We start from the raw sequence: 27,424 nt of genomic DNA on the forward strand, positions 1-27,424 counted from the left end.
CTTAATAATAACTGTAAATATATTAATTACATGGCAAACGGACACCTATTACTAACTTCAGTGATACAGCTTGCAATAATAGTATAAAATATAAACATACCACAGTTGTCCCGCACATAGTTGATTAGTTCGCAGTCCTGTAAAACACAATGTTTACATTTCAGAATTGTAAGAATGTCACTAATGTAACCAAAGAAAAACCAAGAACAAGGGGGAAATGAGCGTACACTCATCTGCCTGGGTCCTGGAGCTCCTCTTGGGCCCTGAAAAGTAAACAAGAAACTTTGAATTTGACCTAATCCGGCCTTGCCTTTCCATTGCTGCAGGCATTCAGGAAATGGTATTGAGAGAATAAAAAGACTGCTGGACATTGCCCTAGCAGGGCCATCTACTGGCTAATGAAGGTATTGCAATACATTGATTGAGCTGATAGCACAATCCAAAGTGATTTACAGAGACAAAGACAGTCCCTCTGGAACAACTAGGGGGTTAATTGCTTAGGGGCAGAAAGGTATAAAAGGTGCGCACAGTTTATCAGACAATATATATCACATCCAACGCTTAACATCCACTCACATCCAACAATGAACAACTAATGTACATTAAACAGCCTTAAAACCAAGAGATCTAAAGATGAAAAGCTGTATCTTTTAATCCTGAATTAGTAATTAAACTAAAAAATACAGTGCTTGCTGATTCACATCACACAACAACATAGCTGTAACGTCATTTAAATTATTATTATTATTATTATTATTATTTGAAATTCTCATTATTTCACTAATTCACTATCTTACCCTGTGTCCAGATGGTCCACTAGTTCCGGGGTCCCCTGGTGGACCGCTATAGCCAGCATTGCCCTGTTTAAATACAGTGTAATTCAGTAAATGATAATATTTCAATTCTGAATAAACGTCACTTGTAGTGGGTGCAGGACAGTTCTCACCCCTCGCCCCCTGTTTCCTTTGACTCCAGAGCCTCCACTTGGACCTGTAGTACCATCCTCTCCCTGTGGCATAACCAAAGATGATCATTTTTAGCAAGGCAAGGCCTCATTTGAAATATGGAATTCAATTCTTTGTCTTGTAAAATCTATCCAATTTTTTTTTTTTTTTTTTTTAAAGTTAAGAGCATTTCAGTGAAGACTTACTTGTAGTCCTGGATAACCTGGAAAGCCTGTCTCCCCCTTTAAAATATTGTATTGATCAGTACATTAAAATTCAGGCCACAGTGCATCACACATCTTTCACTGGTACTGAGAAACGTATGCAACACTGACCTCTGGTGGCACAGCAAGTGACATTCACAACTCAAAACATGTCCCATAAACGCTTGTGAAATGCCTCTAAATAGGATACTATTTTCACATTTTCCTGTTTAGATTCTTTAGACAACAGCACTCTCGGCTGTACCTTCTGTCCTTTGGGTCCATCAGGTCCATAGCCATCTCTCCCATCAAGTCCCTGATTCAAGCAAAATTTGAAAAGGACATTGAATGACTGACTGACAAGCAGTTAAGTAGCACATTGTTGGACTTATTGGTAGATTTATAGTTTTGTTTATGTGATGTTTATTTAACATGCAGCACAACTGCAACATGATTATACTGTTTGTCACGGAAGATGAATCCAATAGACATACCGGGGGTCCTCTGGGGCCCACAGATCCAATCCCTCCTTTGATTCCAGGATCTCCTTGTTGACCCTACACAGGCACAGAGTGAACATGATGAGGGTAGGACTAAACATAAGATTAGGCATACTTCAGAGAGAGAGAGAGAGAGAGAGGATTTGTGTAGTAGTTGGTGGAGGGATACACTGTCTGTGGACAATAGAATATGACACATGGACTTGAGAATAGCCCATGGGCCCTAATTAAGTGCTACAATGCACTTAATGAAACTGAAATCCACTTGATCTCTAGGCTCACATTCTTAGCACAGCAGAAGTCACTTGCGCAGGTCTCTGAGTTACAGTAGATGAGCTATCTGTCTGGAAGCCTAGTATTTGGTCAGTAAACGCGCACACATTGGCAGGTCTGTTCGTGCTCTCAAACGCTTAAAAGTTGTGTTGATCCCTCTTAACTGTGATTAACGCTGCCCATTTGTGCCTGAGCGCACCCCTTCTTCACTGCCTCGTTCACAACATCCCCAAACAGCATCCGAACACCCCCTTGAGAATCCCTTTGGCTAGTTGAGGTGCTTTATATAGGTCTTACATGTCAATGACAGTTGGATCTTGGGAGGAGCTGTGATTCGCATATTTGCCTTTTTACACATATTATAGGCTACTATACCTACAGTATGTTAAGTGTCAACAAATGGCACAGACATAGAAACATTCACTGGTTAGCATACTGCAAGCAATTCTCATGCATGAACTAGCAATCATGTGGTTTGTGGGAGCATTGAGCTAGCCCAATAATGTTTGTGCTATGGATCTTTAGGGCCCTGTGTGTGTAAAGAGTATGGATGTGAGTAGGCACGTGCATTTGATTTGACTAACCTTTTGTCCCTTTGGTCCTGCACCTCCTCGAGATCCGATGGGACCCGTAGTTCCTGGTGGTCCCTTCAGAGAGATAATGCATTTCATTACAGTGATTGGTGCAGTTCTCCACGTGGCTTTAGCCACGATGGATTGACTTTGTACTATGACTCACGTGAGAACATAATAAGAATATATGAGGACATGCTGAATACTGTGACCCAACGATTCTTTACAGGTAGAATCCTCAATGTGAGCTCAACAGCCAATCAAATTAGACTCCTCTCTTTTGTGCCCTTAAAGCAATGTTTTAATAGGTGGAAATAGTCTGTCCAAGCCACTCAGGACTATGCATCAACACCAGAGTTTTTGAGCATTCACACACACACAAACACACACACACACACACACACACACACACACACACACACACACACACACACACACACACACACACACACACACACACACACACACACACACATTGCCCATGAGAAGCAATTTGCTGGATTTGACAAAAACAATGTAAGAATCATCAACTATACCTTTGATCTTTAATACAACATAGTTTCATTTCTGCAACTAATCTGCGTTTTTGTTTTAAGCAAATATTCACAGAATAGTGCAACACAACATCCTGTGATTTACAGTGTGGTTTTCTTTGACACTTACCTGAGGGCCAGGTAAACCAGAACTGCCACCTTGCCCTATTTGACCGATTGGTCCTCTGGTCCCCTGAAAGACATAAATAAATCAAGCATGAATAATCATAAAAGGTAAAGAAAAAAATTATGAGTGAGCGATATCAACACTATAGAATTGCATTTCATGTTGAAACAGAAAACTTTCAACCATGTTTTAACGCTTTACTGATTTGGGGAAATGATGTGTAGAACAGAGATGCCAAATGTATTACAATAAGTGATAGCAGGTTTCCATCAATGGAATGAGTTTACTGTCTGCTTCCATTTGTTTTGGTACGAACATATACACAAAATCAACATCAGAGGAGACTTATTGAAACCTACTTTTGAAGTTTTTTTAGTTTGAAGTCTTAAGCAAACCCATTGCAAATGACAACCCACAGGACTATGTATGTACATGTGCAACGTTTGATTACTGTACATGTGTGGTCCAACTAGCAGTGTTACCTGAGCGCCTGATGGCCCAGGGACGCCCTGGATCCCAATATCTCCCGGAGCTCCCCTTGATCCCTGTAATAAAGTAGATACAGTACATGACACATGAATCAATTCTAGCAATACTGTTGATGACTATCGGTCATTTATATAGCATTATTTATCGACAATGTTGCTCATGCTCCCGGTTACAGTACATGTGCCCCCGGCTACATGTTCCCGGTTTAACGTACAAAAGTACAACGTTTCGACAACGTTTCGCCTCCTGACGAAGACCTGAGTGGTCGAAACGTTGTATTTTGCCATTAAACCGGGAGCACGTAAGACAGTGTGCGGATGTCTTTCCTTTGACTACGTTTGTGCCCATTTCCAGCAACTGTTATATAGATGTGTCCATACAATCCTACTGTATACTGCATGTGCACACAACTACTTCACTAAAAATCTTGTGCAAAGTTGCCTCTTCAACAGCAGTTCAAACTTTACCTTGACACCTGGATTACCTCTTCTCCCCTGAGGGCCCTTGAAAAGAGGAAAAGAATCAAAATCATACCAGTGAATTTGGTGTGGCAATAAATCCCAAAAGACATTAATGCAATGAGGGAATGATCGGCATACTGTATTCCCAGCATCTCCTGGTCTTCCTGGCGAACCGTCTGGTCCTGCGTCTCCCTGGAAAAGGAGCAAAAGGCAAAGGCTGAGTCAGCTCTGCTGTAAATATCCACAGCCAATATCCACCTAGCTACTCTTATCTTTTCAATTCGTATCATGCTACCATGTTACTTCACAAACCTGCAGTCCTCTGTGTCCATTCTCTCCCTTTTGGCCTGCTTGTCTATTGTCTGTCCCAGGCTCTCCCTGAACAGAGGGGAAAGGACATTTTGAACAGGAAAAGACACTGGCCATTTTGAATCTCAATTTTGAGGCATTATGGGATATTTTTGAGCTTCAAATACAGCAGATTTGGATTCAGCATCCTTTAATACCATTTGAAAAGTTGTATAACATAAATAATCACAAAATGCCTTCGGGGTTCTGATTTTTTGAAAATGGACCCTGTCTATGAGTCTGTCAATGCACCATGATATGCCTCGAGAGCCTCTTATATTACACAACATTGATGTCACGAATACAAGTTGCTCTGGCAATTCCCTCAATTAGATAATGTGACACAGTTTCACATATATTTTAGTAACAATGTGTCCATAGCATCAGAAAGAACAATAGTATTCTCCAACCATATCACATGATGACTGATGTTTTGTGCTACTGTAAGAGAAAATGTTAACCTTTTTGAATGACCTGTGAGTCAAAATACACATGAGTTTCACATGAGTGAGTGATTACAGCTGACCAAAAGTCAGTCAAACTTACAGGATCGCCTCTCAGACCGCGCTGTCCCTTGACGCCAGGGTCCCCTCTAATACCGCGGTGGCCCTGGAACGCACGAGGATGAGAGGATATGTTTTCCAATTAGCATACACCTTAGCTTAAAACACCTAATATGAATGCACTAATATGAAGTGCATTCACTTGTGTACTATTATTAGGTATTGTAAGTATAGAAGTATGCAAAGTATGGAGCACAGCATCTGTCTTCATTCTTCTTATCTGGGTTTAGTGGTAATGGATCAAATGTGTTAGGCCCGTTGTGTCTGTAATTTCATGTGCTGTCAGAGACAACTATCAGATTTTGAGGCTGTGTTGAATGAGAATGAGATGCATTAGACCCATTAGAAAAATACTTTACTGGGTTGCCAGGGTCTCCTCTGTCTCCAGCAGCACCAGCCAAACCAGTGACACCCTGTGAAGAATAGATATCAAAATGTTAACGGTAAAACAAGTTCAAATATACTGCACATTCTGACTATCGTAAAAACGAATTACCTGTTCACCATTAACTCCATCCAATCCGTGTTCTCCATCTTCTCCCTATCAAACAGAAATGGGATCCATAAAGCTGAATGAGCTAAGTGGTGTCGTCATTTACAGTATATAGTTCTGTGTTACATTTGCATATTGAGATGTACAGTACAGTATGTGCTACACAGCACACTGCAGATGTACATTTTCTTATGATTTATTGACGATCACATGGAAGAAGATAGATGATTTCTGCACTCACTGTATCGCCTCGGTAGCCCCTTCCTCCCTGCAAACCACAACAACAATGAATGAGATATTTATACAGAAGACTTTTTTTTTTTTCTTCAAATGTTGTCTACAATCATTATGCAAACCACAACAACAATGAATGAGATATTTATACAGAAGACATTTAAAAAAAAAAAAAATGTTGTCTATAATCATTATGCTGCATACCTTTATGCCTCTTTTCCCTGGGCAGCCTTGCACTCCTTGAGCTCCATTGGGACCTGGAGGGCCTCTTTCTCCCTAAAGAAAGCAAACCAGCTTGATTTTGTTTTTCTGACAGAACGCAACGCTGAAACCAACTTATATTTTCTATTGAAATACATACTGTAGGTGGGAAGGCTGAACTATTTGACATTAAGTAGTGGCACTCGCCAGGTCAGTTACAAATACAGGTACATCTGAGTTCTACTTAAAGGGGAACTTGGCAACTATTTCAACTTAATAAACCCGTCTAAAAATCATTTGGATGATTAAATGATCTGTTCCGGTGAAAATGGTGACTTTCCCGACTCCCTTTAGCGTCCCCAGGCTGAAAACCAACCATGCAATATTGGATCTTACTGTGCCGGGAAGAGAAATGAGAAACACGAAACTCGATTAAGATCATGTTTCTAACCTTGTACCATCCACATTGTTATGCTGAACTTATGCTAACCGTTTCGCTAGCTTGTAAACAAGTGCTTTATCGTTACTTTTTTCCACAGTTAGAGTAATAATCAATAGAATGGACACTTTCTCCAGCAGAGGGGAAAAAATAGCTAATCCTAGTCCCAATCCCAAATACCTTTCTGAGCCCATGTGGCCTCACACACTCACTCACTTAGCACCAGAGATCAATTAAGTCTATGAGTCTTTAGTCCTTAGACCTCAGGGCTCACCTTGGGATTGGGCCATTTACTATGTGTAGCACTCTGACTGAGGCATCTCACTTCAGTCACTTTTAAGGTACAGTATGTTGCATTTAGCAGTCTCTAGTGGTGACCTTGCAGATAGCAACCCACTATAAACCTTTCCAAGGGTGTAGGAGAAACAGTGGTGGTCAGGTCATCAGGTGCCGTGTAAAAGTGGAAGGCCCTCTCTAGTGATAATGTTTTTGCATTACTGTACATATTCCTCCTATTCTCTACATCACTTCACCACACCCCATTCCATCCCCAGCTATCAAAGACACACACACACACACGCTCACACATTTGATTTACACAGATATATAAATATACAAGAAAATGACACTTACAGGACCACCCTCATCTCCGGGATATCCTGCATGACCCTTTGTCCCTGGAGGGCCCTGTGTAGACAATGGCCAAAAACACATTTATTGGGAGCACAAAGCAAGCACACAAATACACACACACACACACAAACACACACACACACATTAATGATAATACTTGATCATGTAAAAATGAATCATACATGAATTATAAATTGATCATATAAAAATGAATCATACGTTAATTATAAATTGATCATGTAAAAATGAATCATACATTAATTACAAATTGATCATGTAAAAATGAATCATACATTAATTACAAATTGATCATGTAAAAATGTCTGAGCCTCTCAGTGTGCCCTTACCTTTGATCCTGGTGATCCTCGTGGTCCTCTCATTCCGTCTGGACCACTGCACTTGCACATCACGCCACAGCACACCCTCTCTGTAGCCGTGTCCTAAGGAGAAGCAGGCAACAGACGTGGACTTTTAAGTAAACAGTACAGAGCCCAGGAGGTGTCATTGCAAGATACTTTTGTACACAGAGAGAATGTGCATTTTAGTAAATTGAGAGCTTATTTTTTACTAAATTGTGGTCTCATTTGACTAGATTATGAGCTCATTTTACTCAAACTGGTCTGACCCATTGAAATTGCACCACCATTCAGAACTGGACCATGCACATTTTCAACACATCAAATTACTTCTGTAAAAGAGGAATGGATGGGTCAATTTGACAACCTAAAGTACAGCTTTGTTAAAGAGACCCTATGCAACTTTTTCATAGTCATAAAATCGCTTAGACATCGTTGTTTTGCTTGACTGACCAGTTTTATCGAAAACAGTAATATTTCCTCCCGCCCCCAATGTCCCTATCTGCTATTGCAACCTTGCAGTTTCTGCAGGAGACGATCGCTCCTTGTTTACATCTGGAAGTCTGAGACGCGTAAGGAACAAGAAGAGCCACGATTGCAATTTATATATTTATATAATATATAATTAATATACACGCTAAAGCTGTAGGGGAAGCTCTGCAGAGAAATATGCAAGCATAAAACGAGTTAAAATGAAAAGCGAAACCGGAGATGAAATCGCCAATCCTGCAACATTTGTTTTAAGAGGGCATTCATATCAACTAATTTCTTAACTTGCAGGACAAACAATGTTGCAGATAACAATTATATTTTACAGACAGTGCAACAAAAGCATATACAGTTAAGAGTGGCAGCAAAAGATTTGCATTAAACGTTTCTTACAATTTGTTTCATTATGGCACTTTCCACATTTTGCATTCCGATGGCAAGAGGTTGCTTGTAGCCAAATCCTCGCCCAAACTCAACCAGCTCCAGCTCGTGGGCATTTGTGACTCCATCCAAAGCCACCGCCAGAAGCGCGTCGACATCTGGTCAGAGAGGAGCACAACGCGGTGGGGAAAAAAATGAGTGGAATTTTGAGAGTTAAGTAAAGCTACACTCACCCATCATCGCTTTCTCAAAGCTATGCTGTCTAGACATCTCATCTAATGGGTTTCATACAAGGGTCAAGTTTGGCTTCCTGTAGCTTGATATGGGTGTTATGTACTGTATGTACTGCTCCACAAATGTTTAGTATGTTAAAAAAAAAATATTTGGAGACTTACTGCTATTTCTCAGAGATTCAGACTCTATCTGAAGCATCTCAATGGTATCATCAAGCCCATCAGTAAAGATGATCAGCACCTAAAAAGATGTCAACAAAACACAGTACGGTTGTTTTAATGTGCATGCGGTTCAAATGCAATGTGACATATTCTGTGACTATGAGCCAGTTGAGCAAAAGCTGGCTCAGAGGAACAGCTCTATTCGCCTTACTCAGGCGGCAGCCATTGCAAACCAAAACGAGGCTGCAGCAGCAGGGTACACAAAGGCCCTTTCCGAAACGGATCCCTACTCACTTCGACTTGGTTAGCGAGTGAACTTCCTTTTCAAGTCCACTCGTGGGTGCGGAGAACACTCGCATTTGAAGGGTTAGGGGGTTAAAACAGCGCTACATTTCGGATGCGCTTGAAGGGAGAAGGAAGTTGACGTCATATTCGTTTTCATAGAAATTATGAAGCCAATATATATTAAATCGCCAATTAAGATGTTCTGGACACCCCTATGTATTAGGATATACATCCCTCTTCTCTCCTTTCATTACTATGAGTGAGGAGTTGCATTTTATGCTTTATTTAACATCAAATTATAAAAGTGCTGTAAATGCGACCTGCACATGTGTTCAAATATTACAGCCTACTTCTGTACGATCTTGCACATTTTACTGAGTATCAAACTGAACATGAGTTGTTACAATGTAGCTTAAATCACGCTTTTATCTGTAAATGCCGTCATACGGACCAAAAAACAACTGGCAGGGAGATTCACGAGCTGCACGAACACTTGAAAACGGTTGCACCTGCGTTTCAAGTCAGCATCGATGCTGACTTGCTCCTGGAGGCGTGGTAGCCCCTCTCCCTAGGCACTTCACTCGACTCAAAATTCGTTTCGGATGATACTTAATGTGGCGGACCCTCACGTGAACGCGCAAACGAAGTGGAAGTGTGTAGTGTTAGGATTTAGGGGCTGGTTTCGGAAAGGGCCAATGCACACTGTAGGATTGTTGTATTTTATGCATTCACCAGTAGGGGGCAGGCAGTGTACCCTGTAGCATCGTTTTACACAATGGCCGCTACCTGATAGCGAATTGAAGGATGACTACGACCAAGAAAAAAGGCCATCTATTTGATGCTATGTGCAACTAACTGCGCTACCTAAACCATTACAGGACTCCATAGCCAGATTTTGTATAGCAGCATTTTTAAAAAGATGATATAAGAAAGTGAGTGGTTTTAGTGCATTTGTAATCATAGCCATATACAAATATGTCATGAGTGGAACAGAGGTAAATACTGTTATTATAGGCATTACTGTACCGTATAGACATTGTATATGACTAATGATATATATTTCCTTCTTTGCTTCCTGTTTGGCGTGCTTACCTTCACACCAGCTTTTGAATCCCTGAACATTTCTTTAAAGGACCTCAGCAGCTGTGCATTGAAGGCAAGGTCCTCTACTGTCTGCATCGCCAGCACCTTTTTCATCGCATCTTTGCTGACTGACTCAAACTTGAATTCATCCAGCATCCTGCCCTCTTTAGAGACCAGACGGAAGCCGACTTGTGCCTCAATAGTCTGGCCCTGTGCACAACACAGGTTGGGTAGTGACGGGACGCGTTCTGCAATGTCTCGTAGATAATTCTGAAGTTTCACTTGTGTACTGAATAGTGATGGTTTGGGCCTGTTGGAAATATCAAATCCAATGCCGATGTCCACAGAGCAAACGAAGGCTAAAGAAAGAGTACATGTTAATATTAAAACAGTAAAAAAAACTATTTTACAAGGAGATATTAATTATGATTGTGAAGTATCATAACATTTGCTCAAGTATCTTACGTGGGTCAGCTGGCACGCAAACCGTATCCACCAACTTTGTCTTGATTTGGTCAAGGACACGGAAGTCGTTCACGATGAAGACCCTGTCCGGATGACCAGCGATCTGAATCAGCTCATCCCTGTGGATGTTGCCCACTCCAATGACATACACATCCACTTGCATGGCTCTGAGCAGCCTGGCCTCTTCTTCCACTGAATCGTGTGATTCGCCATCGGTGATCACAATAAGGTTCTGTGAGACACCCTTGTTTTTCCGGCTACCGTTTTCCGTCTTGAAGTAGCGCTTCCGGGTGAACTCGAGGGCCCGTCCGATATATGTCAGTTGTCCTATTTGATCAATGGCGTCAATTTTGGCGTGTGCTGCGGCTTCACTGTCGACCTCGTTGAGATGGAACTCTTTCACCGGGAAAGAGCTGAACTGAGCTAGGGCCACCCGCACAGCCTCTGGTTTGATGTGGAAGCTGCTCACCACCTTTTTCATAAACGTCTTCATGATGCCAAAGTCACCGGCACTGATGCTGCGGGAGCTGTCTGTCAACATGACCAGGTCTATCTCCTTTTTCTCGCATTCTAAAGAAAAATCATAATTTGTGTTTCATGTAGATTTGTATTTCACTTTCACACCTATTTTTTTGAGATTGCAAATGATTTCCATATACTTCTGAATTTAGGTCATTATGCTTGCAATAATTTTTGTGTACCAGTACCAATTACATTTATTCATATAGCTTCAGTGAACATTGATAACAAAAAGCATGGTCTCAATATTCTTCTCAGGAAGGTCTCAACCTTCTAGAACATACACAAAGATGTCAGAAGCAAAGATAAAAAAATGAATAAGAAGAGAGCTTTAGCAGAACCCAGATGTACCGGGGGCATCTGAGACTGTTTATTTAATAATAATAAAAAAAAGACTTACGTGGTTTGATGTCTTTACAAAGCTCACTGGAGATGTTATTGTGCAGGACCTCCAAAGCATCATAGTCGCCCACATAAAACACCTTTCTTTTGTCTCCTCCAGTCATGATCTCAAGCTCACTCTGTTCGGCCCCTGCCACGCCGATGGCATATATCGTGATATTATAACTCAGGATCTCTCTCGACCACACAGGCAACAAAACGGGATCTGTGGCTGCTCCATCAGTAATGATGAAAAGGATCTGAGGTACGTCCTCCTCCCGACGGCCGCCATGTTGTTTTCCAAAGTACTCCAGTGTATACTGCAGGGCTCTTCCTGTGTAAGTGTTTCCACCTGGTTTTACAATGGTTGTTATGGCCTCTCGTACCTCCTTTGCGGTATCGTACTGGTTCAGAGTGAACTTCGACTCCGCCTTGTCCGAGTAGACAATGGCACCAAAACGGACCCGGTTCTCTCCAATATTGGTGCTATTCACGAGTGAGGTCATGAAGCGCTGCATGCTCTTGTATTCAGCCGCGGTTATACTGCTGGAGCCATCAACAAGGAAGATCATGTCTGCCACCTCTGTCCTTGTGCAGTCTAAAAGGGAGTAGAAACAAAACAGTTGTATACAGTATGTGTATTTGACCTAGTATTGCTTTGGAATACGATTGATTGCATGTTACACATGCAATCAACATTACAACATTACAACATTTCAATGCCAACAGATGAAAAATAGTAAAAGATCACCGCTCATCCATGTGTCCAGGTGTCATTTTAAAGAAGAATCTGCACACTTCTAGTCTTTTTGCAAAAATGTTTTTAAACTTTACTGAATGCCAATGGATGAAAATCTAATGCGGACAGTTTCTTGGATTAATCCTAATCCGTCAGTGAAGATTTTCATTCTTTTCCTTCAGTTCTAGCCTTAATTAATGTATGGGAAAACATGTGTAGAGTTTTATTTGATAGTTCATACAATGACAATGAAGGAAAGAAGAAAGGACAGAAGAAAGAATATAGAGAGGTAACAAATTCTTCAGGTGCTCTTTCTTTTTTTGGAAAAAAGTAAGTACATATATTTTCTGTCTAATTTCAACTACAGCCACTTACCTGTGTCAGGATGACAGATCTTGTAGAAAATTTTATCCTCCAAAAACTGGAGGGCATCAAAGTCTGTCTCTGTATACACCCTGTCTGCGATGCCACTGATCTCATTCAGCTGGGTTATGTTGGCCCCACCCACACCGATGGAGTAGATGGCCACATTCTTGTCCCTCAGAGCCTGCGCTGGCAACTTAACGGCATCTTGAGCTTCACCATCTGTTATGACGATCAGGATCTTTGGGACATTGGGGCGCCCGCCCCTTGAGGCGTCAAAGTACTGGGAGGTGAAGCTGAGAGCTTGACCAGTCAGAGTTCCCCCACCCAGTTGCCGCATGGCGTTCACCTTCTGCACAAGGTCATTTCGGGTTTGGGAGCTGTCGAGAGAAAACTCCTCCCTCTGTATGGTGCTGAACTGCAGCACCCCCATGCGCACCGAGTCTGGCCCGATGACGGACCGCATAATTGTGTTGTTGATGAAAGCCTTCATCATGAGGAAGTCTTCGGGGTCGATGCTTCCAGAGCTGTCAATCAGGAGTATGACATCAGCCAGCATTTCCTTGCATGCTGCACGGGAGAAATCAAAGCTTAGTCAAACCAATTCACTAAGCTACAACAAGTGTATACGGGTATCAAGTCATACACTTCAGTCATTAAAACACATTTGGTTCACCTGTTTCAGAGCATATGTTTGTCACAATATCGTCCTTGAGTGGTTTAAGTGCATCAAAGTTATTGACCAAGAACCTCCTCTTAGGATCACCGCAAATGTCCAGCAGCTCGTCGTTATTGGCATCCTTCACCCCAATGGCAAAAATGGTGATGCCCCGTTGGCGTAATCTCTCTGCTGCCTTTTTCACAACATCATTGTCATGTGACTCTCCATCCGTTATAACAATGAGATACTTGGGCACCTCATCCCCACGGGCCTTTAGAGCCTCCTCAAGATACGGGCTCATGAAATTCAGAGCAGCTCCTGTATAAGTATCCCCTCCAGTTTGTTTGACAGCATCCACAGCCTTCTCCAAAGACTTTTTGTCTTTGTAATCGCCCAGGTTGAACTCCAGGTTAGGGCTGGTGGAGAACTTTGCCAGGCCAACGCGTACCTGTTTTGGTCCAATAGGAAACATCTCTATAAATTCCAAAATAAACTTTTTCATTCGGCCAAAATCGTCGTAGGGAATGCTGGACGAGTGGTCAATCAAAAAAAAGAAATCCGCTTCCTCTGTTTTGACACAGTCTACAAGACAAAAAGCACACAGGACATAATTACTATAAACATACACAATCCTAAGCCTGATCACATTTAATCTCATGTCATAAATGTGCAGCTTTCAAGCTCTGCTGTGGATACTGACCTCGTTTCGATGGTGGTGGTGGGGGTGGTTTCGTAATGTCACGGCAAATTCTTTTTGTCAGATTGGCTACCATTGACTTAAGTTTCACAAAATCATCAATGGATACCATATAGTTCCTAACTGGGTCGGTGGCCATCTCTATCAGTTCTTTCTTAGATGCATCTTTAACACCCACTGCATAGACTTTAACTCCTAAATCACGCAATTTCAGAGCTGGACCACTGACGTTATCGTGAGACACGCCGTCTGTGATTATTACGGCTATCTGTTGCACACCACTGTCACGCCGGCTCCCCTTCTCCTTGGTGAACATGTTGTCCTTAGCAAATGTCAGAGCTTTTCCTGTGTATGTGTCGCCACCACCGTATGGTAACCGCTTTATGCTCAGCAAAATATCTTGTTTATCAGTGTATGTGTTCAAGTGGAAGTCAAGTTGAGGGTCATTGCTGTAAGTCATTAAGCCCACCCTCACACCATTGGAACTGATTTCAAGGTCTTTAAGGATTCTTAACATGAATGTCCGCATCAGTTGGAAGTTCACAGGATTAATGCTGCTGGATTCATCCACAATGAACACAATGTCTGCTACTTTGGCTGAAGTGCACACTGAAACACAGAGGGCAAAATCGTTAAATAAATAAAAAAAACAGTGCATATGAAGACAGGTTTACTGTAATAAACAAATTCAGTCATAGAAACCAATATCTTATTTAATTAGCTAAAAAAGGGATTGAGTTTTTTGGTAAATGCAATACTAATATTAGCCAGCAGAGACTGCTAACTGCTAGCATAATATCAAAGTAGTGATCCACACAGAAAGGGCAAATTGTGTGTCTGTGAAGGACAACTTTCTGCTTTGTGATTTCTTTACAAGGTATGGTAAAACTGGAGTGAATATATCATACAAATAAATCATCATGAATCCATTTTAACACTACTTGCCAGTTTTAACAGTATCATCATCTGCTGTTGTTTTTATTAATCCATCAGCTCCAAGAACAGTCTTGTCAACAACATTCTTGATGTCTGTTACTGTCTGTTGAGCTGATTGTCCAAAAAAGACATAAGGGTGTGTTGCAATGGTCTCGAGCTCCACTCGGTCAGCTTGGCCAAGCCCAACAGTAAGTACAGTCACACCTTCTTCTTTAATAACTCGTGATGCTTTGATCACATTGTCATCTGATTGCCCTGATGTTATGAGCACCAAGTAGGGTTCATACCCACGGGCCCCATACTCCGAAGAGAAAAAGTTTTGGCGGGCGAATGTTATTGCTTGTCCAGTGTTACGTGTCCGACTTCCTGTCAATCTGAATTTTTTCACATAGTCAGTTATTTCAGATCTCGAGGTGAACTGGTTCATCTTGAATTCTACTTTGACAGAATCGCCAAACTGAGCCAGGCCCATACGATTGCCGTCAATGTTTATGTTGAGTTGGTTGGCAAGTCGAATAAGCATTTGTCTTATGATCGGAATCTGTGACTGAGCCGAACTGTCCACAAGGAAGAAAATATCAGCGTGTCTTTGTGAGAAATCTGAAACAAGTTATAAAAGAGAGGACTTTAACATTTTGCCTTAATAATCCAATGTGATAAAATCATACATTAGACAGAGAGCAAAGGAACAATAGAATTACAATGGAAATGTATAATATTACATTTTTTATACATATATATTTATACAAATATTTTTTAATGTTGGTAATATCAAGACTAAGTTGATCTGTATGTGTCAAAGTATTAAAAAGAAAGTAAAAATAATCAACTTTACCCTCTGCTTGGACAGTCACAGCGCTGCAAACTTTTTTCTGCATGCTGTCCATGATGTTCTGCAGCTCCTGGTAGTTGTTGAGGCCTACCAAGAAACGCTGACTAGGTTTGTTGGCAACAGATTGCAGCTGTTTGACATCATACTGGCCAACCCCAATGGCGTAGATGACAATCCCCAATCTCTGCAACATTAGGGCTGGTCCTGCTACATCATCAGAGGATTCGCCGTCTGTGATCACCATGACAATCTTTGGAACGTTAGGTCGGCTGCCTCCGTCCGGGGTAAAATACTCGTCGTGAAGGAAGGTGAGGCCCTTTCCCAAATAAGTTCCTCCTTGACGGTACTGGAGTTGGGCAATTTGATTAAGAACATCTCTGACGTTGTCATGATCCTTCAGCAGAAACTCCTGGTACGTGTCATCAGTGAACTGTGCCAGACCTATGCGCACTTTGTCTGAGGCAACAGTAAGTCCACTCACAAATGATTGAAGGAATTGCTTCATCTGATTAAAACTATCGATAGTAATGCTACTCGAGCCATCCACAAGGAACACAATGTCAGCAACTGCTGCCTGTTGACATTCTGAAATTATAAAAAGATGAATTTAGACATATCAGAATGTAATTCAATAAATGTAAGTCATCATACAAATAAAAATGTTTGTCTCAACTTATACTTGCTCATGCTAATTTTGCTTAATTCCTCCCCACCATGTCTAGAATTTGTATTTGCAAGATAATAAGACACAGCATACTGTAACCATAATATGAACTGCACTACCTGCAGAAACCTGTGAGGTCTGCCGTTTGGCCTCCTCCACGGTGGTGCACAACACCTGCACGATGTTCAGGGAGATGCCCTGGAGAGCGCTGAAGTCAGAGACGCTGTACACATGCTGCTCATGGGGCTCATTGGCAATCTCCTTCAGCTGCTCCTCGTCCGCATCTTTGATGCCGATGGCGTAAAGGGTGATGCCCTGATTCCTCAGGTCCTTGGCATGCGCTTCAACGTTATCCTGTGACTGGCCATCTGTGATGACCACAGCAATCTGGGGCACGCTCTCTCTGGCACGGCTTCCTGCGCTTTCCACAAAGTGCTCCTTCAGGATGAAGTCCAGTCCCTTGCCAGTCATCGTCCCTCCACCCTGGTACGGCAGCTTGTCAATGTACTCGAGAATCTCTTGTTTATTCTGATAGGTGTTAAGGTTAAACTCAGTGCGGGGAGTGTTGCTGTATTGCGCCAGGCCAATGCGGACATGGTCTGGGGCCACATCGAAGCTGGCTACCAGAGTGTGGAGAAACGCCCGGATACGCTGGAAGTTCTCTGATCCAATACTCCAGGAGCCATCGACCAGGAAGACAATATCAGCCACAGCCTCCCGTGTGCATTCTGGGAGAAAGATTCATTCTCATAAGTGAAAGAAAGGCAATCCGATTGACAGTTGTCATACTCAAATTATTACCAGACAGTGTCAGAAAGTTCCTGATAATCACAGGACATCTGTTTTGTTTCGGAGATGCATTTACCTGTTTTTTGTGATGCACTCAAGAGAAAACAAGATGCTGCGATCACGGCACCAAAAAGAACACACGTATTTGCCATGTTCGCAGTGTTTCTGAAAGCCTGCAATAAATAACATGCAAAAAGACAATGACTTTGTGTAAAGAGGCCACTCATATTTCAATTGACGACAGACCATGGTAGCCATCAACATGGTCTTGCCAAAGACAGACATCCCTTAAAGCACAATTCATTTCCATTCTTTCCCTAAGCTGTGAGATGGAAAGCACATGGCATGCGCTGTGGTCTCGGATAGGAGAGGACAGAGAGGAGTTCTTAGAGGACAGCAGATGGAACCACAGCTATGTGATGTGGAGAAAGTAATACTTGGGTTAAAAAACAGCATTCACAATGTGAACAATGCATAGACAAGAAGAACAGCACCCACATTGTATGCAATGCAGTAACACTACATGCACCGAATGCAAATCATTTCAGTGATGGAACCACAGCTACAGTATGTGATTTGGAGAAAGTAATACTTGGGTAAAAAACAGCACTCACAGTGTGCACAATGCATAGACAAGAAGAACAGCACCTGCAAAGCACTAAATGCAAATAATTTCAGTGGTGCGCTCACTGTATTGTTCTGTTTGATGATCACTTGTAAATATTGCCTCAAACGGGCTGTGTTTACAGCCTACAGTATGTACTTTGGCTCTTCTCTTTGCTGTGGTGCTATCACAGTCAGAATTAAACAGCATGCATAGGCTACCGAATTGAAATGCTGGTATCTGACTGCACTTGACGTCTTATATCTTCACATCATAATATTACCCAAAGCTATGGCACATTCACAATGTTTGTTGATGGTGGTGATTTTGAACACATATAGTACAAGTTCTTAGAAGCTGGTTAATTAATCATGTCAGAAGAGCACAGTGCTGAAACTAGTTAAAGTCAGTATTAGGCAGTATGCCAGACACCATCTCGCTGTGATGAGTGCATCTGTGGCATTGGGCTCCAGAACGTACGTAAATAGTGCTGCCATGTTGGCGTGGGCAACAATCACTGGAGGCCAAACATTTACGTATACCTTCTTATAAAGATGTGTCTACCAAGGTGAATTATAAAGGGATTTGACAATGGAACAAAATGGCACGAAGTTCCGGACACCTAAATTGGTGAGTCCATTACGTCAAACATAAACTTTTTTATAAATAAGCAATAAGAGAAGATATGCTTAAACGTCATTTTTAAATATAATGTGTACCTGTACTACTAACTCTGTACTACTAACTCTTTCGGGCACGGGATAAATAGTTAAACTTAAGAGTTAGCACCTATCTACTACTACCTAAGGTACTTCTGGACTCCAAACAGATACAGGAAATGACCTTCTTAAGAATCATCTCACTTTATCAGCTCGACGTCGTCTTCCAGGCAGCGCTGCCACAGTTGACTTAAAGGCACTTAATCCTACCCCTAACTCTAACCCTAACCTTAACCCATGCCTAACCCTAGTGCCTTCCAGGCAGCGCTGCCTTGAAGACACATTGAGGGCTCAAAACACCAAGAAACGCTTAATCAACCATCTCTGCATCTAATATCTATGCATCTGTGGTTCTATTGTCAATACTAAATTGAGAATGTGTCACAAGACGGACCCAGTGATGCGCTGTTCAATTCTGACTGTGACCCATACCCAGTGTATTCTAGTTTACGCACCCAAAACCTTATCTTTTACGCAGAGTTGAGTGCACCTATACTTCTGGCCTCCATTGTCAGAACTAAACAGCTGCTAGGACTCCTACATGGTCACGACTCAGGAAGCTATCATGGTAACAAATGATGTGTCGGTCAGAGGCCAAATGGAAGCCATTCAATCTCTCTACAGTCTTCAGCAGTGTTGATCTTAAACGTTCAGGTCAGTTTGGTTGGGCCCCTCTCTCACTCTGTGGAGTTCCCCCTGTATCAAGCAGCTAGGGCTTGGCATGGGAGAGGTCTTCTGAGGCGGTTGCCTTAAAGACATCTGTGACCATTTGTTACGTAACGATGGGATTTCTTTTGATGTTCACCATTAGGGGAAAAAAAACTTCATTTCCTCCGGAGTGAGTCTTGCAGACATGCCATCCATCACCAAACAGAGGAACAGAGAGAAAGGCCTCCTTCTGCATTCTCCTCCTGAGCTATGCTGAATCAGTGGAGGGACTCGGCTAATGTAAAACACTCACTGTGAGGGGTTATTTATCGTGAAACGGACATCTGCAAGGAGACGTTCACTGTTCTTTTGCTACAATAAGCCAAATATGAATGATAAAGCAAAGAAACAAATGCTGTGTATCTGAGTGAATGTTCTAAGGCGTGGTACAAGATAAGGTCAGAATTACCAAACACGTTTAAAATTGAAGTTTAAAGCGTCCATACTCAGCAGACACTTTAATCCAAATTAACCGCTCGCTATCAACCAACTTCTCCTCCACCACACCACACGCTTCCCTTTTTCAAACTGTAGCTAACCTTTATAAAAATAGATATACTGTAGACATATTTAAAACAGCGTTAAAAACTTTTGACTGAAAATGACATCACACACCCCTCAGCCTAAAGCTGTGTGTTGAGAACTGGCAATCCTCCAGATATGAGCCACCTGGACCTAATTAAGAATGCGCCCGAAAGAAACGGAACCGTCAGTGGGAGTACTGTGGGGGTCTATGGCAGAAACATCCGTCTGTTGTTGACTAAAGCGTGGTCTACAAGGCATTTACTGTAAGTTTGGATTCAGTCACCCGCGTTGTTGTGTAATTGTAGCATACTTGTTCTCTAAAGGAAGTGGTTTACCTTCAGCTCTCTGCGAACACGACTGTGTACTCAGATCTGGTCCACTATTTGGCCAAAACATCCCCAGCAATTAATAGCAAATTACATGCTGACAGACTGTGCTGGTATAGAGTCACTTTAAGACAGCACCCTCCATAAGTATTTGAACACAAAAGTTGCTAAAGTTGACTATAAAGAGGAATATAAAATCATCTTTTGGAAGTTGATCTTAACAAAAAAAAAAAGATTAATTAAAGACTCCAATCTTTCAAGAATCTTTCCCAAATTGTGTCAAAGTCTTCTGATGTATGGGTACCATAAGTTTGACAAATCAAATTTCATCAGAGCATGCAAAACAATTCCTTATCATCACATTTGATCAAATAAATAGACTGGCTAATAATCTCATCTGAAAGCCAGATGTATGTAGGGGCACAGATGTTTGAAATTGTGAACGTAAACAGACGTTACTTGGTCCTCTGGATATATGCAAAAAGACCAGAAACAAGGGGCCACCCATGGGCGAACTTAAACAAAAATGTGCTTTGAGGTTCTTGGTTGTTCAACTAATCAATTCAGTACATGAAGCAAACTTCTTTCACTAAGGTCTGTCTTCTAGATCACACCATAAAATGCACAACTCAAAGAGTTCAATTTCCAGATGTTGTTCATTATGCTGATTAGGCTATCACTCATTGTCATGCTCTCCTTACTTGTTTATACAGAAGATATGTAAAATATGATCAGACACAACAAGAAACCACTCCTGAGTGAATGCTGCCCTCGTCTGTGCAGTGCCTGTCACTGTCATTGATTCTTTAGATTCGATACCGAGGGAAGCGACCCATTATGCAACATCACCAGACGGACCAACGGTGGGGGAGGTGGGGCATCCAGACGAGCTTTGCATTGAGAAAGTTACCTGGCACATGACAGATATCAATCAACGTTTTTGTTTGAAAGTGATGGAAATGGGAGGCCCATTAACATGCCTGTACTGTATAGCCTACAAATGCACTAGATAGTAGGCTGCTACCAATAACTGGATAATACAAATACAGTAAACTGCACTTTTGCTAAGGCAGACTGATGTGGACTTGCTGATACAAGTGACATGTTGCACATCATCATTACTATCAGTTAAGTGGGGTTTTTTTTTTATTTTCTGGAAGCCTGATCATTCTATAATGATCCACTCACAGCTGAGATGGAGAGTGGGATAGAGCGGCGCTATGCTACACCTTGTTCGGTCTGATAGGCTGCTGTTCTATGCTGTTGCCAGTGGTGTGCATAGCAGCATCAGCCCTTCCACTGGCTGTTTATAAGTAGCCACCGCATTACTTAGCAACTAGTTAGCCTACTGCAACCGCACAATTAAGTAGGCTATCATAAAATGTTCCTTGATTGAACATGTCAACCTGTATATTTAATCTGTAGACTATATGTTTAATCTCCCCAGACTCCTCTGCAGATGATAGACACAGCATTTGGTGAATAGAAAAAGTATACTACCTGTAGACGTAATATCCTTCAATCCTGTGATTATTCATTCAGACATGTTTCTATAAAAAAACAAGACAGATTAACGATGTGCAATTTAGTCTTTAGTTGTATTATTTAATAGGTTACAGACAAGTAGACAGAGTCGACGTTTTATCTTGGAATCAATTCCGTACATCGTTTGATTCCCTGATGTTTAATGGACTGTAGCTAATTTGTGTAATTTGTGTAAATGTTCTTGGCAGCCTAAACAATCATTATTTGAAACATTCTATATCCTTATACAATCCAAAGCATGCTGAAAATAATCCTTTCCAGTGGTACAAATACAATCACGTCTTTGATTTTAACCTGTTCAGTGGACTAAATGTGTATATTGTAATTGCACGTACAGTATAGTCCAGTTTAGCCTACCTCTTTAGCCTAATTACTTTTCCTATTTTGCAAAATCGACAACAAAAGAAGCGTGCGTAAATTGGCCACAGTTTAGCCTACTTACATTGACTGGTGTACTGTTGGTAGTTCTCGCTCCTCAGCCTGCGAAATTTAGGGGAGCTAGATGTGGAGAAAGCGTCGCTCACTTATACCCCGCCCAGATATTAGGTCTCTGGAAACAAGGTAGGCTTTAGAGGAATGACCTTGCTTTTCTCAAGAAATTCTTGGTTTACGGCTAAGAACGGATTTTCTTTCTTTCTTTCTTTTTTTAAATATATTTACAGCTTGGGTCGTTAAAATAGCCGGGATATTGCAAATTGCGAGGCATCATTGCCTAGTTTTAAACCCGAGCTCCAATATCTTAGTTGTGTGTGGTTTCAGAGGAACTCAATAAGTTATGTCCAGGAGGAGTCTTACTGTAGGCTAATAGAAAGTATGAGGTCCCAAACCAGTGTTACCATTTAACTTTACATTCGCCTGCTCATTGAGTCTAATGTATGCCTAACACAGAACGACGTGAAATTAGAATGAATCTGACAGCTCTTTTAAATAACGCCTATGCACATTACTGAGAAACCTGCATAGCTTTGTTGCCTCTTGGTTTTAAACAGCTGAACAAAATAAGTAGGCTAGGCCTAGGCTATGAGACATACTGTCATTAGTTTTTTTTTTAATGTTAAAGTGAGCATCATAGTTCACTTTATGCTTAAGGCATGAAATGTCCATATGGAAGATAGATGCCTCTAAGACTTTTTTAAAATTAGGTAGAACTTGGTTGCTAAATATATTTGACAACCCTTGTCCATTAATAAGATGTTCAGGCCTAAGGCTTGTCATTCTTCAGTGCAGGTGGACTATGATTATTCGAAAATAACCCTCTGTACCCACAGATTACTTAATAATTATCCCATTCCAATATGCCAGGTGAACTAATTGCACTAGACAGGCTTGCATGCAGCAATGCACATATAGGCAGACACATGCGATAATTGATCAGATTCACCCTTTCCACTCAATGTTTGCTATGGTTGAGCAGAGCCCTCAGAGTGTATTAGCTAACAGCGTTTATCATTTTTGAGTTGAGTTTTTTCAATGGGTCCAAATATGAGACACAGTCAGCAGCACCTGCATGTATCTGGCACGTTCCCACATACAGTAAGTGATTTCAGAAGAAAATTAATTCCCAAATGCAGAAAGACTAGATGTGGAGAAAAGTTTATTTGAAGGGTTCAGATGCAAAAGCCTCTAAATCCGTCTGACCACTTTTCTTTTAAATGAGCATTTTGTATCAGACTCCTATAGGGTTTCGCCTACAAATCAATATTTCAGACCAGGAAGAGAATGATATTTAGTGAGTTTTGAAGCTAAATTATTGAATTAACTTACACTATATGTGAAGAGCATTCACTCACCACCATCATTATCTCATTTTTGACAAAAGTGGATTTAGAGGCTTTTGCATCTGAACTCTTCATTTTTTATTTTCTATTTTTTTGTTTTTTTTAATCAATGTCATAAGTGAGACATCGTCACGTTCCATTGAGGGAGAGAGGGAGAGAGAGAGAGAGAGAGAGAGAGAGAGAGAGAGAGAGAGAGACAGACAGACAGGGAGAGAGAGAGAGAGATAGAGATGTCTCCCTTCGTGCCATAAATCTGGTGATAAAGCCCTGATGCCGTCAGTTTCACAACGTTTCACTGTTTTTCCTCAAAGCGCCACCCAGATGTGTCTGACACTAAGGACCTGAAACTAACTTAATCTAAAGTATCTTAACTGTTGCGTGGTGTATTCTTAATCTAAAGTATCTTAACTGTTGCGTGGTGTATTCTTAATCTAAAAGTATCTTAGCTGTTGCGTGGTGTATTCTTTAACTACAAGTATGTGGAATCCTCATAGCTGCAGCTGGATCCTTTCCTGCAAAGGAGCAACGAACGAAGAGGGAAGATAGGAGTGTTCCCTCATCACTATGAGCGCACACACACACACACATACACACACACACAGAGAGAGAGACAGATATACAAACACACACACAGAAAGAGAGAGAGCGACACACACACAGAGAGAGAGGGAGAGAGAGAGAGAGAGCACGCACACACACACACACACACACACACACACACACACACACACACACACATCTGCATGCACACAGCCCACACCTCATGATGAACTTGACAAGTCACAGCCCGCTCCAGAGTTTTGTGGAGACAGAGTTTCTCTCACACAGCGCTTACATCCCAATCTCCTGTTTAAACAAAGGGAATAGTGTCAAAGTGAAGGTAGAAAACACTGCCGATTGCTGCTGTAAAAATGGACAACGACAGCATGGCTCTGGGGTTGTATTTGTGATGGGTTCGTTTTTGAGGGGCTACAGCAATTACAGTACAGACGCTGCCTGTAGTAGGACGCCAGTTTTAAATGCATGTTTAATTTACCTTATTTTGGTAATGCAATTGAACCAGATAGAACATGCTTCAGATGCAAAGACTGTATTGAGAGAATGTCACAGGTGTTCATTTAGGGTGATACATTGCCTCAGGTTATGGTATTTTCAAGTGATGGTATTTTAAGGTGATGGTAAATTTAAATACGCTGAGATGTCTGCCACACCTGACACTTTCGTCGCCTTTGGAACATCATGAGTAAAGACTAAACTCATGTTTTAAAAAGCACCGTATGCTGTTTTTCCAGCTCTTACATGGTGATTGCTATTGGAGAACTTGGCCATCTCTGGCACAGATCCCATGGTGACAGCCCTGTTTCCTTGATGACCCCAGTGCATACCATGCCTTTCTCTGTGACTGACAAGGAGGAGAAAAGGAGGATATTGTTACAGGGTTTTTTTCTTCTCTCTCTCTCTTCAGGGATCATACATGTGTGTCAACAAGTATAGACGATTGTAGATAGATGTCCTCTCTTCTGGTCAAGTGGGTTAGAATGCCCTGACTGCGTGTTAAGACTGGCAGGAGCTGTTGACGTTGTCTGAGGACAAAAGGGGTAATGATGAATAGAGGGGCTTGGGAAGAGAGAGACGCACAGGTATTTACCTGCTGTCACTGCAGCCATTACTACTCCTGTCTTAGGATTAGATGAGAGATGAGCCAGAGGAGAAGTGGAGGAAGACCAGGATAGTGTCAGGCAGACTAAAAACATGGGTTTTCCCCCCATTTCTTTCTCTTTTTTTTAAATTCTAAAAAGCATGATATTGTTGCAAGAAAAAAGGCTTGGTCATCCAAGTTGCTCAGGCCAGGTTTTATTAATGGCTTTAGCAGTACTTCAGTTATGGCTCACTGTTTTGGTGACATTTTGTTAATGGTTATGACTTCAGGGTACCGTTCACTGAAATTGTCATCCAGTAAAAAAGATGCCAGCATATTTGAAAAAGGTGTGACCATATCAATGCAAATTGAGATGGGTGATGCCCGGGATATGTCTATGCACCAACTGTCTATACTTTATATCCCATTGCACTTTTCTGCTTTTGCACTTCTGGTTAAACACAAACTGAATTGCGTTGTCTTTGTACTTGTACCCTGCATAATTACAATAAAGTTGAACCTAAAGTAGGATCTAGGCCTACTCTAATCTAATGAGGGATGGCAAATTCAAAGCCTGAGGATCGTCTCTAAAGCTGAGAGAGCTAGAGCTGAAAATATAGAATGCTTTGCTTTGGTTTGGCCTGGTGGATGTTTTGCCATTTAGCCTACACGCAGGTGCTAGAAATGAGGACAGAAGCTCAGTGTCTAAAACACGTCTGTACCTGGCAGGAAACTATGGGAGGATCCTCCATCAGGTGCACACCCCGTTCCACGCCCGTGTAAACCTGTCAGGTATAGCTCAGCAGTGTATCACGTGGTCCGAAAGGGTTTCGCGTTTTCAATCAATTCAAAATGAGGTGATACCGATCCGTATTGTTTTCGGCCTGTCTTCATATCTCTCCTCTCAACTGCAAGGGTTTTGTTGATATCTGATGTCCTGCCCTACAGTCTACAGTCAAGGTGAGTTTAATTTGTTTAAGCATGCTATGACGAATTAATGCCATGAAACATCAAGTTACATGCGACCTGCTGCTTCAATTGCAACATGCATATTTTCTCAGAATTAGAATTTAATTGAAACAGTCTAATAACCATACATTGAAAAGTGGCCATGCAATGTACACCAAGAGTGAGCCACGCAGTTTATATGACTATATTTATTTTGTGTTACAGTTGCATCTCCAAAATCAGCATGAATATATTCGGCATTGTGGTATTGCTGTCATGGATGACCACTGCATGTTCCCTCAGTCTAAATGATGTTGGACAGTTCTATGGTAAGAGCCAATAATGTAGGAATGCTTCCTTGTTGCTGTGATGGGCGATTAAGTATCTATGTTATACTATTTCCCTCAGTAATTAGCATCAGGGCAACGGACGATGTATTATGCGCAAACGCTACAGCCTAGCCTTCTTTATGCTTTGACTTTGTTCTTTTGCCAGGCATTTCAATTAATGTTCGAACAGGCATGTTCTGGGCATTACCTCAAACAAACATCATAGTATTTTGAGATAATGAACCAAGCTGTGCGTAATAGCTTTTTAATGATCATGCTATGAGGATCTTTTGCTGCAAATGTTCCTTACTTGGCTCTGTTCATGATTACAAAATATAGACTTCCAAGAGACTAGTCACAGAGTTTGCAGGGTCCACCCACCGCCCAACAGCAATCGTAAAAAGACGTGAACCGAGGACTTTACAGTGTGGTCTCACCAAAACAGTCGTCAGCAACACTTCACTCTGGTCATGGTCATGGCTATTTGCCCCCCAAAAATGTGGACAGGTTTTTAATAGAAGAAACCGCACTTACTTAAAACAAAACTCCAGTGAATAACAGTTAGGCCTACTGTAATTCATGTGAAATAAATAAGTCTGTGCACAGCTCTGTGAAATAAATATATCTGTGCACCGCTCTGTGCATCCTCGACTGTATGACCAAGAATGCAGAATAGATTAATGTTATATATCTTTCTGAAGTTTAAACCACATACTTGTTTGTTTCACTGCTTCCATCATCTCCAGCTGATATCACTTTGCACTATATGAAGGCATATCGTTCCTCAAGCCTTTGGCTCCTCTTGGCCTGCATGCTAGTAATCATGGGGTTGTTGTACCTCATTACATGAATCTGTGTCAGACATAAGGCCCCAGTAAGGCCCCAGTGTGAATGATGGGGAAGGTGCAAGTCTAACAAAGTCTAATTCAAAGATGGTATGTCCTTTAAAGGGCATTTCGTTAGTGTAAAACATTGACAAATGATTTGGAATGGTATTTCAGTGGCACTTTATGATATTATGGTGTATTGATCTGATGCAATTACATGGAAATACATGCTTGAATTGAAGGTATCTGATTGGCAAAGCAGCAGTAAGTCAGAGTCAGCAGAAGCTTACAAAACTCGGAACCTTTAGCTTGCAGTATCACCCTGAAACGAAAGTTTTTCAGAGACATTTTACAAGAAGAGTCAAATCACTAATATACTATATACTGCACATGTTTATAGTTCATTTATATTTCTGTAAACCATTCCA

General features: G+C 41.5%; 2 protein-coding genes across 2 annotated transcripts in view; one reads left to right on the forward strand and one right to left on the reverse strand.

The window, feature by feature from the left end:
* LOC134083484 (collagen alpha-6(VI) chain-like) overlaps positions 1 to 21,474 on the reverse strand; it is a 29,936-nt gene extending 8,462 nt beyond the window's left edge. The window contains exons 1-32 of the mRNA XM_062539808.1: positions 21,431 to 21,474; positions 17,125 to 17,221; positions 16,379 to 16,987; positions 15,599 to 16,180; positions 13,831 to 14,436; positions 13,146 to 13,712; positions 12,482 to 13,039; positions 11,387 to 11,965; positions 10,468 to 11,037; positions 10,012 to 10,361; positions 8,635 to 8,713; positions 8,252 to 8,397; positions 7,361 to 7,453; positions 7,014 to 7,067; positions 5,945 to 6,016; positions 5,748 to 5,774; positions 5,510 to 5,554; positions 5,373 to 5,426; positions 4,997 to 5,059; positions 4,415 to 4,480; positions 4,241 to 4,294; positions 4,109 to 4,144; positions 3,635 to 3,697; positions 3,156 to 3,218; positions 2,505 to 2,567; positions 1,642 to 1,704; positions 1,413 to 1,463; positions 1,151 to 1,186; positions 947 to 1,009; positions 798 to 860; positions 228 to 263; positions 101 to 137 (exon numbers count right to left, since the gene is read on the reverse strand). Of these exons, the coding sequence (XP_062395792.1) occupies positions 101 to 137; positions 228 to 263; positions 798 to 860; positions 947 to 1,009; positions 1,151 to 1,186; positions 1,413 to 1,463; positions 1,642 to 1,704; positions 2,505 to 2,567; positions 3,156 to 3,218; positions 3,635 to 3,697; positions 4,109 to 4,144; positions 4,241 to 4,294; positions 4,415 to 4,480; positions 4,997 to 5,059; positions 5,373 to 5,426; positions 5,510 to 5,554; positions 5,748 to 5,774; positions 5,945 to 6,016; positions 7,014 to 7,067; positions 7,361 to 7,453; positions 8,252 to 8,397; positions 8,635 to 8,713; positions 10,012 to 10,361; positions 10,468 to 11,037; positions 11,387 to 11,965; positions 12,482 to 13,039; positions 13,146 to 13,712; positions 13,831 to 14,436; positions 15,599 to 16,180; positions 16,379 to 16,987; positions 17,125 to 17,200 (5,824 nt within the window). The 5' untranslated portion in view covers positions 17,201 to 17,221; positions 21,431 to 21,474. The remainder of the gene's footprint in view (positions 1 to 100; positions 138 to 227; positions 264 to 797; positions 861 to 946; positions 1,010 to 1,150; positions 1,187 to 1,412; positions 1,464 to 1,641; positions 1,705 to 2,504; positions 2,568 to 3,155; positions 3,219 to 3,634; positions 3,698 to 4,108; positions 4,145 to 4,240; positions 4,295 to 4,414; positions 4,481 to 4,996; positions 5,060 to 5,372; positions 5,427 to 5,509; positions 5,555 to 5,747; positions 5,775 to 5,944; positions 6,017 to 7,013; positions 7,068 to 7,360; positions 7,454 to 8,251; positions 8,398 to 8,634; positions 8,714 to 10,011; positions 10,362 to 10,467; positions 11,038 to 11,386; positions 11,966 to 12,481; positions 13,040 to 13,145; positions 13,713 to 13,830; positions 14,437 to 15,598; positions 16,181 to 16,378; positions 16,988 to 17,124; positions 17,222 to 21,430) is intronic.
* The window catches only part of LOC134082513 (collagen alpha-1(VI) chain-like), a 79,315-nt gene that overhangs the window by 19,901 nt on the left and 31,990 nt on the right, over positions 1 to 27,424 (forward strand). The window contains exon 2 of the mRNA XM_062538274.1: positions 26,066 to 26,169. Coding sequence (XP_062394258.1) covers positions 26,085 to 26,169 — 85 coding nt within the window. The 5' untranslated portion in view covers positions 26,066 to 26,084. The remainder of the gene's footprint in view (positions 1 to 26,065; positions 26,170 to 27,424) is intronic.

The sequence above is a fragment of the Sardina pilchardus genome, chromosome 6 (assembly GCF_963854185.1).
Source record: "Sardina pilchardus chromosome 6, fSarPil1.1, whole genome shotgun sequence".
Lineage (NCBI taxonomy): Eukaryota > Metazoa > Chordata > Actinopteri > Clupeiformes > Clupeidae > Sardina > Sardina pilchardus.